Source organism: Periophthalmus magnuspinnatus, chromosome 8 (genome assembly GCF_009829125.3).
Source record: "Periophthalmus magnuspinnatus isolate fPerMag1 chromosome 8, fPerMag1.2.pri, whole genome shotgun sequence".
Taxonomy (NCBI): domain Eukaryota; kingdom Metazoa; phylum Chordata; class Actinopteri; order Gobiiformes; family Gobiidae; genus Periophthalmus; species Periophthalmus magnuspinnatus.
Genome location: NC_047133.1, coordinates 28,731,543 through 28,745,642, shown reverse-complemented (window position 1 = coordinate 28,745,642; position 14,100 = coordinate 28,731,543). Strand labels below are relative to the sequence as shown.

The following is a 14,100-nucleotide window of genomic DNA, read 5'->3' as shown; positions in this document are numbered from 1 at the left end:
CAACAGTTGTCTCGAAGGGCGTTGATGTTTTGGTTGATGGGGGAAACCGGAGTACCCGGAGGAAACCCATCCAGACACGGGGAGAAACATGAAAAACTCCACACAGAAAGGCCTGGGCGACCCGGGATCGAACCAAACCTTCTTGCTGTGAGGCATGAGTGTTACCACTCAGCCACCGTGCTGCCTACACACTAAAACAGCAAATAGCATAAATGTGTTATATGAACAAAGTTGTATACCGTCTTACCTCTTACAGTGCGCCCAATAACAACACAGCAATTTCATTGGCTAATCTGTTTACTGCAGAGATGTGTGGCACTAAAGGTGTAATGTGATGGCTAATAGTTTAAAACAAAAAAGCGTAGCACTTTTTGTGTAGCACATAAAAATGATTTTTACACATCTTGAATATTTTAACATGTGTATTCAAATGTTACAGTTGCCTTATCAGATTTCATTACATCTTTATTAAAATTTCTTATTCTATAATCATTGTTACTATATAAAAAAAATGTAACCCAACAGAATAGCAGTTAAATGTGCCTGTTATGTGTATTAAGAGAGCCAAGGACTCACATGACAGCATTTCACTAGTTTAACCATGAGTAAATAAAATGAAATATGAATAATTGTCAGAGTCAGGAGCCTGAAAGACTGATATTTAATGTAGCACAGCTCATCTAAGCTCATGTTGATGCTGTAGAACAGGGGCAACTCACACACATGGGTTTGTTTACATTGTCCTTTTGTGAACTCACAAAAGCTGAAAAGAAAGCACACTTGTCATGCCATACCTCCCCATCTCAAACAGTTACAGTGAAATATGCCCCAAGCAAAGTACCACTCTCACATGCAGGTACAATAGTTTATTTTACAGGCCTCTGAACACAGTTAGCAATTTGGTGTTAGCATTTTCACACCATCAGCATACTTCAATGGACCGGACATACTGAACAGGAAAATGCTTCATATTGGCTGGTGACCCCCATATTTAAATGTTTCATTCGTAACACAAAATATGAAATTATGAAATGTGAACATATCCCGGGATTATTAGTATGTTGAGTTCAGAACATGCAAAAATGCTAAATTGGTTGCTGAGTAATTTTGAGGTGGTCCACTCAATACAATGAGCTGCACACAAGGCCAATCAAAACAATTCTTAGAAGTGCCATGATTTCAATGAATTTTCAGTCACTCTTTGGGTCACATTCAGATGTACATTTCTTTATTTGTCATGTTTCAGGAAATGTCTGTGTGTTTATAATATAGAAGGGATCATTTTGTCATTTAAACTGCAAAATAATCAAACAGTATTATTGTAGTAAGTGTTTAAAGACCCAGCTGGTTAGAACAGATGCTTATACAAATTAGAATAAAAAAGTTAGTTCAGCCAATAAGGCAGAAAAAAAAAGTTAAGGTAGAAAGAACAAAGTATGTGTGAAAACAGTAATAGTCCACAAGTGCCAAGATTTGGAAACATAAAAAGGTCAGAAGATGGCTGACATGTTATTTTGAACTTGTTAAATTATTCGAACACCTGTGCATTAAGTAATTTCATTACCAGAGTTTTGTCCCGGTAAGGTAATTATTTTTTAATTGATAATGCATATGAGGCAGAAGATGATTTGGTGTAACAGAGGTAACAGGAGAGAGTTTGTCCCGTGGTGGTTTGTGGACAGACACCAGCAGCAGAGTCCTTCATGAGGAGTGGTGATGAGTGCTTCTGTCGTGTGGCTACAGCATGAACAGTCTTAGATACCGCTCAATGATTACGCTTTCAGCTTTAACTGCATTGCATCCATCAGCACAGGCACACAGACGCTCTCGCTCGTCGCACCCTTTCCCTAACAATCACAAAGCGCATCTAAAATCAAAGTAGAGATCTCCCAAAACAAACCCCACACATTCCATTGGAATTCACGTGGATTTGACGTTTCCTCCATGATCTAACTTTCTTGCACACAAGGCGTCCTCCTCTCCCCCTCCCCCCACAGGCAGGTGTGTGCGGGGCGGCTGCAGTCTCTGAGTGGAGGAGGGAGGGGCCGGGACTCAGTCTTCGTCCAGCTCCTGGTTCAGGAGGAAGTTGGCTGCCAGGTTCTCGTTCTTCTCACAGGCAAAGTAGGCCTGGATCACCATCGGCTCAGGGAAGCCCAGCGCTTTTAACTGTGAAACAGACCGCAACCAATCAGAACAAGCCACAGGATGATGCATACACATCTGGATCTAAAGCATTTACAACAATAAACCTGGTTTGATTCAATTAATTGTCTGACAATGATCAGAGGACTTATTACCTACCCAGCTGGTATAAGAGTTTTGGAGACACGTTTCCACATGTCCTTTGAAAACTTAGTGAAGTAGTGTTAAGGGCAGACACAGATACATGTGCACTTACCCTCTCAATGGCCTCCTTCTCTTGAGCAGTGACTGGGATGTAGCTCACAGGAGCTCCCTCTTCTCCGGCCGCTCCAATGTCCCCCAGCTCTGGAGCATCTCCCCCCTCCCCCATCGGCTCGTTCAGCATCTGAATAAACCGCTCCTGGTGCTGGCTGATTTGCTGTTACAAATAAACAGAGGTAATGGATGACAGAGGATAGTAGTTCAAAATGTAGAAAAAAAGAAAAAATAATATGCCCAGGAGCATATTAGCATTTGTACTAAAACTTTGCAGCTATAATTGCTAATAAAAGTGGCATATATAATCACACTTCTGCAAATACAAAAACAACAACTAATTTACTTGTTTATTCAGATTGTTAGGAAATGCATTGCTCAAGACTTTTCATCTCTGCAACATAATTAAATAAATCTCTGCTCCAGTAGTTTTTTCTTTCATATTAATGTAGCAGACAGACCAAAACAATGAATCAACACAAGCCAGTCTGCATTGGAAGAAGCAAAATTTGGGTCATTGCTGATCTAAAATGTGTCATCATGCATTGTTTCTTGCCTTGTGCAGTTTAATTCCTCTCCTTGAGTGAGTACTCCAGCGTGTTTCTTCAATTTGGGAGATTTGAATCATGAAATTAGGTTTTGCTCTCGTACATTAATGTTGTTAGTGTCAAAATAGATGTAGATATAGTGCCCTGTTCATTAGCTGAAATGCCATAAGCACATGGTCGCACATTGTGGGAATGTTACCTGTAGGAGCTGGGGGTTCTCCCGGCCCAGCTGCTGCAGCAGAGAGGGAAGCATAGAGCGGTCCTGCTGGATGGCCCGTCTCATGTTGAGGAATTGAGGCTGAACCCGCAGGAATGCCAGCGGATTTTCTCCTGAACACAGGAAATTATCACACTGTTGTAAACTGGTTTGTATGGAAACTTCATCTCCACTTATGCTTCTCTGGTTAAAACATAACCATATGAGGATGACATTTGGGCACAGAAATAATGCAGGAGGGCTTCTGTATGGCTTTAGCAATGCAGCAATGTCAACAATGAATTGTGATTATAGATGCTGCAAAGTCATTATAGGTTTTTGGATGAAGGTTTTGTTCAAGGTATGAATAATTATATAAAACCATTTATAATGAATTGGACCCAGCTGAGATGCCTCCTGGATGCCTCCGTGATGCCTCCTTAGGGAGGTGTTCTGGGCATGTCCCACCGAGAGGAGACCCCGGGGAAGACCCAAGACAGGCTGGAGGGACTATATCTCTCGGCTGGCCTGGTAATGCCTTGGGGTCTCACCGGAGGAGCTGGAAGAAATGTCTGGGATGAGGGAAGTCTGGGAATCCCTGCTTAGAGTGCTGCCCCTGCAACTAGGCCGTTGGATAAGCAGAATAAAATGGCATTTATAGTGAGTGCTTACCTTCCGATGGGGCTTCTGTGGGTCCAGAGGTGGGAGGATTGCTCTCCTGGACTGGGCTGTTGGGGATGCCCTATGGACACAAATAAACTGTCAGTGAACTGCACCGTAAACTTACAACTGGTGTGAAAAGGTGTATTTTTCCCCTGCTGATGTCAAAACTCTCTATTGCTTGATACAAGCTTGTGTACAAAAAACAATGCATAATATCCTGGTCATGTTAAATCCAAAAGGCTATTATTTGTGGCACACACATTTCCCAGTCACAGAATGATGACTTTGATGATATTAATTTGAAGGAAAGGTATAAGTGTGTGTATTGTGTGTATTGTGTGCTGGTGCGTACAGTGAGCAGGTACTCCACGGCTCTGTGCGGGTTGTTGAAGCTCGCCCTCAGAGCGGCCACCACTCGCTCCCGCTCATAGCCCATCGCCATGATTGCTGTCAGCATGTTCTCGTACTCTGCACCCGTCACTGCGCACATACACAAGAAACATCATGTCACTCAGAACACCAAAGAAGCAACAACATCTAATGTACTGTGCTCGCTGCAAATGTACTTTTTGTCCAAGACAATGAGTGTTATTTGAATCCAAGTTGTTTTGATGCCGACTAAAGAAAACAATTGCTTCTGCATCCAAAATGCCTCAATAGAAAGGAGGGGTTTTAATCCCATTTTTAAGTTTGGATGGGTTCTTGCTTCATCCCATTTGTTTCATCTAATCTCCATTTTTCACTTTTCTGAGTAGCTTCATTGATTTTAATTGTAGATGTGTGTATAGTGTATAGTGTATATAGCCTTTTTAACACCCAGCCCCATGAAAAGAAAATGTGCGAGTGGGTCATTTGTCTCAGTGGTTGACTCTGAAAAGCATCATTATTTTTAGGTTTACAATAAAGTGTGTCGAATAAGAATTAGATGATTATCTTCTTCATTCACAGCCAACTCCAAAGATATACCCCCACAGGACAGGAGCTTTGCCTACACCAATAGGAACCCTCTGCTCCTTGAGTAATAGATGACCCCCTTTGTCACAGTCTAAATTTAGTAGTGATATGCATTATACAGCACCCTGTGTAGCTCAACACTGTGAGGACATTTTTGGCAGAAGTGCAGTCGAGGCCCACTTCATTAATAGCCAAGTCTATCACATTAATGCAATGTCATCTTCAAAGTGTGCAGCCGACTCAGCAGCATTCACACATCTCTACATACCAAGAGCCGACGAGGGGTCCATGCTTTGACTGCTGCCACTGGAGCTGCAAATATAATTCAAAATTAGAAAACCCTCTTCTCATTTAAATGCATCTTATCATTATTTGACTTTTACATATACTGTAGTATTTTATTTCCTAAACTTAAGAAGCACTCTATCCGTTGGTGTTTGTTACTACACATTTTGTGGTAGGATGTTCACAGTGGGATAATATCATTATCTACACAGTCGCCTGCCCCTAACATCAGTACAATGTACAGACTGAAAATGACCACTACCTGGCAGGTTGCTGCGGTTCTCCAGCTGCAGCGCTGGGCTCATCTTTGGGCTCCTCTCTGGCCTCTTCCCTGGGCTCATCGGGGGGAATGGGCACTGCGGCGGGGGTGGGGACAGGGGTAGGGGCAGAGGCAGGAGCTGGAGCAGGGGCAGTGGACTCTTGTGAAGGAGGTTTGGGCGCTTCTGACAGGGAAGGAGAGGCAGCAGCAGCGGGCTTAGCCTGGTCATAGTGCACATGAGGTTAGGGCGTTTTACTCACACGCCAACATCGTTACAACAAGCCCCTTACCTTTGAAACCATCACAACAACAAAGTTCTTCTCATCTATTTTGTATTCCTTAATGGGCGTGTCATCTTGAAGAATTTTACCAGCGTATATTAATTTCTGTCCAGAAACAGGAAAGTTGTCTTTTCCTCGTTCTGCTTCGATCTTCTCTTTCAACGCCTTCACCTAAAGAAAATGTATTTTTAGTGCTTGATGTGATGAGACTTTGTGCATTTATTTAAATAATTTAATTACCACACTACCATAGATTTTATATCCTTTACTGGGCAGTTGATGATCTAAATGGAACAGGTCTCAAGTGAGTCCTTTGTCATGTCATACAAATCCCCGTTCAAACAAACTTTAAGGTAAACTGATCAGTTACATTAGTTCTAATCTATATTCTGTGTTTTACAAGTCATCATTATATTCTCACTCTAAAATTTCTACTATGTTAATGTACAAGCAATAGAATATAATTTGTACACAATTATTATGACAAATCATCAAATATACTCAATTTAAAAAACTCTGTAGAAATAATAATTTAATGCGGAATACATACACTTAACTTTTCTTATTATTGTCTCATTGTTTACATGTAGCTCTGTCGTCTTTATGATCCGCTACAAATAAGGCTAATCATAATTAGCACAGTCATGCTATGAGCATTAGCAATTAGCAACACCACCCACTTTAGTTGATCCGATAGGGTTAGATATTAGACATTGTGGTTCCTTGGACAGACAGACAGACAGACAGGTGAATCAGATCGTGTCAGTTTGAGCTCTAGTTCACATACATACATTTCACAGCGCGTGGCACTTACTTACATGCTAACACGCTAAGGCTTGGAAGTTCATGCTACATGGTTTGTCGCGTTTTTTTCTTTTTGCAAGTCAATTTATCAATTCTTGCAGGTTTTGCACATATATTTACTAGCAACAGCTAAGAACAATCATTGTCAAAGTACTAAGCGTGAAGATACTGTATGTGTAAGAGGTTTAATCCCATGTTTTATGCCTACTTGGGAGAGCTAAAGTTAGCCTTTTAGCTTTTAGCCACTCACCGTTTGTTCGGGGTCTATCTCAATCTGAATTGTCTGCTGTTGCAGTGTTTTCAGTGTGATCTGCATGGTAGCGGCAAATGGCGTTTCTTGTTTAAGTGAATCGAGGAGAAAACGCCCGCTCTGCAGCTATTTTCTTGTCAAAGTTGTCAGTTCAGGTAAAATAACAAGGAGCCTACAAATGTGTACATCCATGAGCACTCAGCAATTCGCCATCTTTGGTGACAAGTTTTGCGACGAGAAGAGCTCCTTGCACATGCGAGATCTCGTGCAGACGTGAGTATGGCACGCAGCGTCTTGAGTTTTGTCTTTTTTTTTTCATTGCGATTTCCAGTCATGCGTTATTAATGTTTTAGAGAGGAACAGACGCCAAATACAGCTTTTTGATACAATCGTCATGCTCAGAGATACTAACAATATTAACTAAAAGACTTAAGTAGTCGTCGTGTTATTACCCTAGGTTATTTTGGGGGGTTTATGAAAGTAAAACATTAGCTTTGCATTTTCACTTGCACTCTATCTTTCTAAGCACACTGTGTGTATTCTTTCTTTTATTATTGTAAACAGAAGTAAATGATGTCACCAGCAGAGGGCAGGGTTTGATAACTAATTTTACTGTCACTTTGGAACGGATGCTTTGCATATTCTGACATGACTCACTTGTACCTTGACCCCACGATAACTCACCACCGAGACACACTGACTCTTTACAGACAGAGAAACCATCTGTCAACCGGACTTATTCCCTTTGAATAGTTTCTAATATATCAATCACCGTCATTCTATTGACCGACCTGACAGTTTATTTTCACTTTCCATAGTCAAATAAATTAAAATAGATTAGAAGATAATGGAGTCTGTCAAATTAAGAATGCATTTTTAAACAGTTTATTTTACAATCTTGCCATATATATTTGATCACATCAGATAGTGGTTTAACATTCATGATAGCTATTTTCAGCCCTGGATTTGAGGAGAAGAGGTTGAAAAGTTAGAAGCTATCTTTTGCGTGTTAGTGGCCTAAATGTGTGTTCATCTGGCTTAATTCTCCTGGATAGACTATTAAAGATTAACAACAGAGAAGCATATTTTATAGAGAAGTGCTGCATGCCTGCCGTGCATATGGATCTACAAAGGCCTTCTGTGTAAATAACTACTATGCCCACAGTAACACAAGACCAAATGAAATCACTTATGTGTGTAGTGTCAAAACAACGAGGAGTGCAACCATTCGGTTCAATGTACAATACAATACTTTTATGCAGCCACTGTGTCATACAGTGCCTGATGTTTATTTATCAATTGAAAACAAAGACAATTACTTTGTTGTTTTGGCATTCTTTTCACTTCCTAATTCATCTGCTCAATAATTTAAATATTAAGCCGTTTGTTATTATTGTTATATTGACTTTGACTACAGTCATTCAGTCACAACACATTCACACACATAGGCACTGTTTATTTTTAAAACACAACTTTCTATGCATTTAGTTTGCTTTAACAAGAAAAGACTATGCATTTGCCACACTGGACTTAAGAAGGCACACACAATTTATTTCAGGATTTATTTGATGAAGTTCATTAGATAAGAAGAAGGAAAAAAAAGGCAGTTTAGATGAACACTTGTGGGTGCTGTGTCTATTTTTAATTCTCGCTTGTGAGCATCCTCAAACTGTTTAAAAATAACAGCTCAACTTTCTCCCAAGTAACACACCATAACTATTGTGTTTCCAGCACATGTCATGGACAGCACTAAAATTAACTAGCACTAACTTACATTTTGTGGTCAAAAAGTATGTTTTATAACCTTTTGGTATACGCTAATATGAAAAGACACAAAAAAGACTGGCAATACATAGACTACTTAAAGCATGCACTTACAACATATTTAATTTATCACAATTTTATTTTCTGAAGTTTTTTCAAGTCTTAAAAGTATCAGGAAGGTGATAAGGTAGTGCGCTTTACAGGCTCGACAAAGCGCTACACTGTAGACATTATTTATTCACGCCACAATCTGTCTGGCTTCTTCTGTAGCCACAGCTGCCCTGGGGCAGACCAACAGAAGCAAGCCTGCTAATCTGCACTATTGGCCCTTGCGACCACCACCAAGCACTCACACACACCACATTCATACAAGGCAATGTGGGGGAAGTGCCTTACCTAAGGACACAACAACTCCGTCCTTTTGGTTGTTGGACTAGTGCTCAAACGGCTGAGCCACAGTTATCCTGCCTTAGGGGGATTTCAGACAGAGAGCACTTAGTTCTCTCCATCATTTGCAAAACTAATACCCTCTAAACTACATAAATGTGATTTACATCTTCTGAAGTTTCTTTCTCGGGTCACCATCATTTGCAAAACTAATACCCTTTAAATTACATAAATGTGATTTACATCTTCTGAAGTGTCTTTCTTGGGTGACAGATAATGAGTGCATGGCATCGTCAGCGATCCACAGCTGAAGGTGACATGGCAGTGCTGCGTCTAACAGTCGCTATGGTGACGTGGGCTAGTACGACTCTTGCAGTGACAGCTCCGAGATCCTGCTGGGTAAACATGAAGTCTCCAAAGAGCAGTAATAATGCCTCAAAGGAGAAGCACGCTCCATCCAGCCACAAATGAACACAATCTCAGCAGACTGGTTGAGTAAGCGACTCCTCCCATTTCATTTGTTAAAATGTGTGTGAATATTTGAAAGACAACTTCAATGCCCAAAGTTTATGTGAGTTTACTTACTTTTTCTCTTTTAACAGGTTTTTTTTTTTTTTTTTGAGACATACAACGCATGTGCTTCTTTGATCGTTAATATGCCTGTTAATCACACCCATCTGAGCTTGTGGAGACAAGGCCTATTCTCAGACTAAGCGTCTTTGTACAATATAGGAAAAGCATGTTAGTCTTGGTTGGCCTGGCAACAAAGGATCAAAACTATTGATTTGCAGGGAACATATCTGCTATTTCATTGGTCTAGGTTCTCTGCAATAGCAATGTATTTCACATGTTTACCATTATTAGCTCTTCCCTCCATTCAATGAGACTGAAGAAACTGTACATCTGCTGTTATAATTTGTCATTAAGTCCAGTGACCTGGTTTAGTGGCTCCATTTGTTACTTCTATTTATATTCTGCCCCCTGACCTCTGCCTCTGTACAGCATCTCCAGTATTGTGCCTATTTCAGCCAAAAGTGGGCCACACAGTTCAACCCTGTCCCTGTTACTCCCTCATGTCTTTACTGTACACAGATCTGGCTCACATGGACACGGACTGTGTTCACATTCAGAAAAGCTTAATATGGAGATCCTATGAAGGTCTTTTTAAAATAGTGACCTTTAAAATGCTAAAGCAAATATTTAAATGGAGTTGAATTCCCAGTGGTGTTGTATTAATGCACTGACTGAACAAACAAAAATACAATAAATATTATATAGCACTTACATAAATGTCAGTGGTAAAATAATAGTAGAGTGGGTGATGCTGTAGACAGGATGTATGTAAGTGTGGAGCTAGATGGGTGAGTGTTGGATGTAAAATCAAATGTTTAATATTTACTGGTAGTCTTAGTCTTAGTGGGTTTTTAGTGGTAGTTTTTTATTTAAAGTTGAAAACCTCTTGCACTCTGTCATACTTGTTAAAAGTGACCTTTATTCACAGTGGAGCAACTTAGGCATAGTTTCCGAAACATTGCTGCACTGTAAATAAAGATGGCTTTTTGCAAGTAAGACAGAGTGCAGGAGTTTTTCTACTTTATGCATCCTCTTTCCAAGGCTGGCTATAGAAAACGATGTGCAAAGTACAGACTTTATAGTGAATTTCTTATTGAACTTCTGTTTTATTGGTAAATTGAGGTACCTGGAGGAAACAGACACCGGAAGAACATGCAAACCACAGAACAGAGGGCTCACCTGACCACAAGATCAAACACAAGTAAGAGTGCTAACTGTCCAGGAAGGAGTCTGGTGATATTAAGCTGCAGCTAATCTTCTGAGAGGTGTCCTGTTTGGCTGATGTGGCAGGTCTATCAGAACGGCTACTACTGCTCCATGGTCGCCCCATTGGAAAACATAGGTTAGATGAATGGAAAGATGAATGAACCACACATATCAGTGATCAAGGGAAATACATCTGGAGAAAGCTGGGCCTAAGTTAGTTCACATATATTTTGGTGTGTCTTTTCTCATCTGATGCACCCTTAACTGTGTTGATTAGGTACATAGCCAAAGACATTATTGAGCATACATCATAGCCTGAGGTAGTAGGCTGTAAGCTTCTGGTGAACCCATGTAAGATCTGTATTTGAACTTACCTTATCTGGATGGCGTTCAGCCTTTTAACTTATATGTTTTTAGCACACATTTATCACATCTGCTCATATACATTCAAAACTAGATCCACAGAAAGAAGGAGTCCACAGCCACAATGGCATTTGTGAAAACAGACTCAGACCATGTCTCTCAGTCAGTTTTTTTTTAACTGGTTCTTTTTATTGTATGCCACACACACAGAGAATCGGATTAGTTGTTGCAGCCCTGATTGTGTGGATGTTGTGATTTGAAGCAGAGATGGTCAGAGAGGGTTTGGGAAACTACTCCATATTCTCATCAGAATCTGGGTTCTTCTCTAGACAGCTCTTCAGTAAGTCCCTGCTATCTACATACTAACAAACACTTACAAAACTTGCTTACATACAGTATTCTTGTCACAATACTAAAATTTCAAACTTGGTTTCAATTCTAAGGAATAGCCTAGATACTTAATACCGATTCCAATACCAGGATGATAAAAAAAAACACTCTTTATTTAGACAGTAGTAGTAGTTCTTATACTAGTTCTGATACAGCCCAGGATCATTCTAAAGCTGTTCAGAAAAGGTTAAGTTCTATCATGTTGGTGTGACTTTTTACTATTGATACTTGTTCAAATGTGTATCTAGTTTCTATATTTGGTTTGGTATCAATTAGTATCTGTTTTTTGACAACCCTAACAGTACCATAAAACAATGGAATTCTTACAATTTATTTCTCACCTAATGGAATGGAGCAGGGAATGGTAACACCGCTCATAGATGCAATAGTTTCCCTGCTGATCAGGTACACTGTGGTTGGGCCTACAGTGTATGCGTTCTGTCTGAACCACTCTGTAGACGAGTACTGTGGAGTGCTTGAAATACAAAGCCACAAACATTAGATATAGTTCATCTTGTCCATAATGATTTCTTTATTCATTTACAGCCATAACCACTGTTTAAACCAGTGGTAAATACACAGTTAGTTTAGACATTATTTTGTATTTTTATATAGACCATACATACATGTTACGTAGCAATATTTTAGCTTGGGATTTGATGAAATGCTACCAAATAAAGATTACAACATTTAATACATTTTTTAATTTTTTATTTTTTTAGGTGAATTCAACATTCACCTTGGCCCCGGTGCAATCTAATCTTCTAGGGTTTCGGAATCTGATATAGTCCAGTAGGTCTATACAGGGGTCTGGCTTCTCAAAGACCAGGCCCTCTCATAGCCCAGGTTGTACCAGGCCAGAAACTGATTATTTATAATTAAATAAAAAATAATTGCTATAATAGCAAATTGTAGAACACAGCTTTGGACTTACCTGTCTTAGCCTGACTGTTTATTTGTGCAGTTTCTGTTTACATCATTTACATCATTTGTTTGAATCAAAGTATTGCGTCTGCTCTTCTCACTACTTGTAGTTTGTCCTGCTTTATTGGAGCTCATGACAGTTGGGGAGTTTGTAGGAGAACACCACATTTTGTGCTGGCTGTAGCTTCTTCTTCTGGGGCCCTCTGAAGAGAAGCCACATGGCTAAACTAGAGAGAGGAACCATATGTAAAACATACAAAAATAAGTCAAGTATTCTCTTCACTAATTCTATTAAAGTGGTATGACATTGCAGTTTTGCCCATTTTTAAACATAATGAAAGTTGGGGCTCTATTCTCTTTTAAAACTACAGATAAATATTATATTGCTGAAGATAGGATTCACTCAAAATAAAGTTAGTGCATATAACTATAATATACATAATATTTATATGGAGTGGAATTATATGGAGAAATTGCTTACAGTACAGTTTGCCTTTCCTCATTAACCAGAATTTACATTGCCGTAGACCTTGGAAAAATATCAGTACATAGTATCTATGACAGAAGTTTCAGTTACCTGAATTTAGACTCTTTGACTGGTCCTGTGGTGTCTCCCTGGCTTTGATCCCTCTTCACCATAAGCATTTCCGCTTGGTGCTCACAATGCATTTGTCTGAGGTTTTTGGCCCCATAGGCCTGTGAGAAACACCACTGGGTCCTGGGACAGGGTCAGGGTCACTAGGACAGCTCTGATATCATCATGTCGAACTCATGACTTCAGGGCACCTCTGCATCTCTCTGTCCAGCTGACTATGGGCGGACTAAAAAGAATAAACAAAACCAGTTTCAACTGCCACTCACAACAACAGTTAGGGTCAACCAGAAACGAACAAACACTCAAGCAAATATTTTTAAAAACAACAAAACAGATAGAAACAAGTTGCTAGCTTAGAAACTTTAAACCAACCTCTCTGCAAAGTCTCAGAAAAGACTGACCAGGAACATAACCCAAAATAGATGTTTTAAGTTCCCCGACAGCCATGATGTTACCATTCTGAAATCTAATGTAAAATCAATACAAATATTTTTAAAAATACAGAGAGCTGTGGGTGCATGTGCTATTTTGTCAACTGAGTCACTTAATTCTGTTTAACAAAGTGGTTCCAAATCATCACATTATGAGCAATTATGTAAAAAGTTATTCAACATTTTTAAAATGTAAAACTTAAAAACTGTAAAAACTGTATAAGGTTAATGTAGATAACACTAGGTCCTGGTCCTGTGCATAGAGAATGTTTTAGGCAGACTACATCTTTGTAACACAGTTAAAAATAAGCAAAAGACGAAGTTAAATCTGGGGGGGCAGACCTGGACGACTGAGGGTTTACACAGACATATTAAAAATTACTTATTAGCTGTGCAATATATTGAAGCCAATTATTTGGTTTATGTTCAAGTGCCTATATAACATACCTTTCATTCATAAGGAAGGAAACACACCATAAGATTAGGGTGTGATTTGGACACTGATGGTTTATGGTCTATCAGTGTTCACCCTCAAACCTGAAGGTTGGTAGTTAGATTCCAGGTCCGACTAAAGCATTAGCATTGTATGGACGTGTATGGAAATCCAACATACATGTATAAGTGCCTGTGTGTGATTAGTGGTGGTCAGTAGGGCATAGAAGCACAGATACAGTATGTAGTATATATGTCTGTGAGACTAACCCAGGGCAGCTGTGTACAGAAAAACTTGTAAAGTGAATTGAGTGTCTGAAATAGCCAACACCATATAGACTAAATTCATCATTATTAAAAGTAAACTTGGCTGATGTTTTCATGTGAATACAACTTGA

The 14,100-nt window shown here is 39.6% G+C and overlaps 1 protein-coding gene across 1 annotated transcript; it reads right to left on the bottom strand.

The window, feature by feature from the left end:
* Positions 1 to 645: 645 nt before the first annotated feature.
* Positions 646 to 6,912, bottom strand: rad23aa (RAD23 homolog A, nucleotide excision repair protein a). Its single transcript, XM_033970857.2, has 9 exons — positions 6,638 to 6,912; positions 5,593 to 5,754; positions 5,306 to 5,523; positions 5,027 to 5,070; positions 4,157 to 4,284; positions 3,814 to 3,883; positions 3,145 to 3,275; positions 2,399 to 2,560; positions 646 to 2,166 (listed from the first exon to the last, which is right to left on the bottom strand). The coding sequence occupies exons 1-9, from the start codon at positions 6,701 to 6,703 to the stop codon at positions 2,053 to 2,055; spliced, it is 1,095 nt and encodes a 364-aa protein (XP_033826748.1). The 5' UTR covers positions 6,704 to 6,912; the 3' UTR covers positions 646 to 2,052.
* Between the last annotated feature and the right edge of the window lie 7,188 nt (positions 6,913 to 14,100).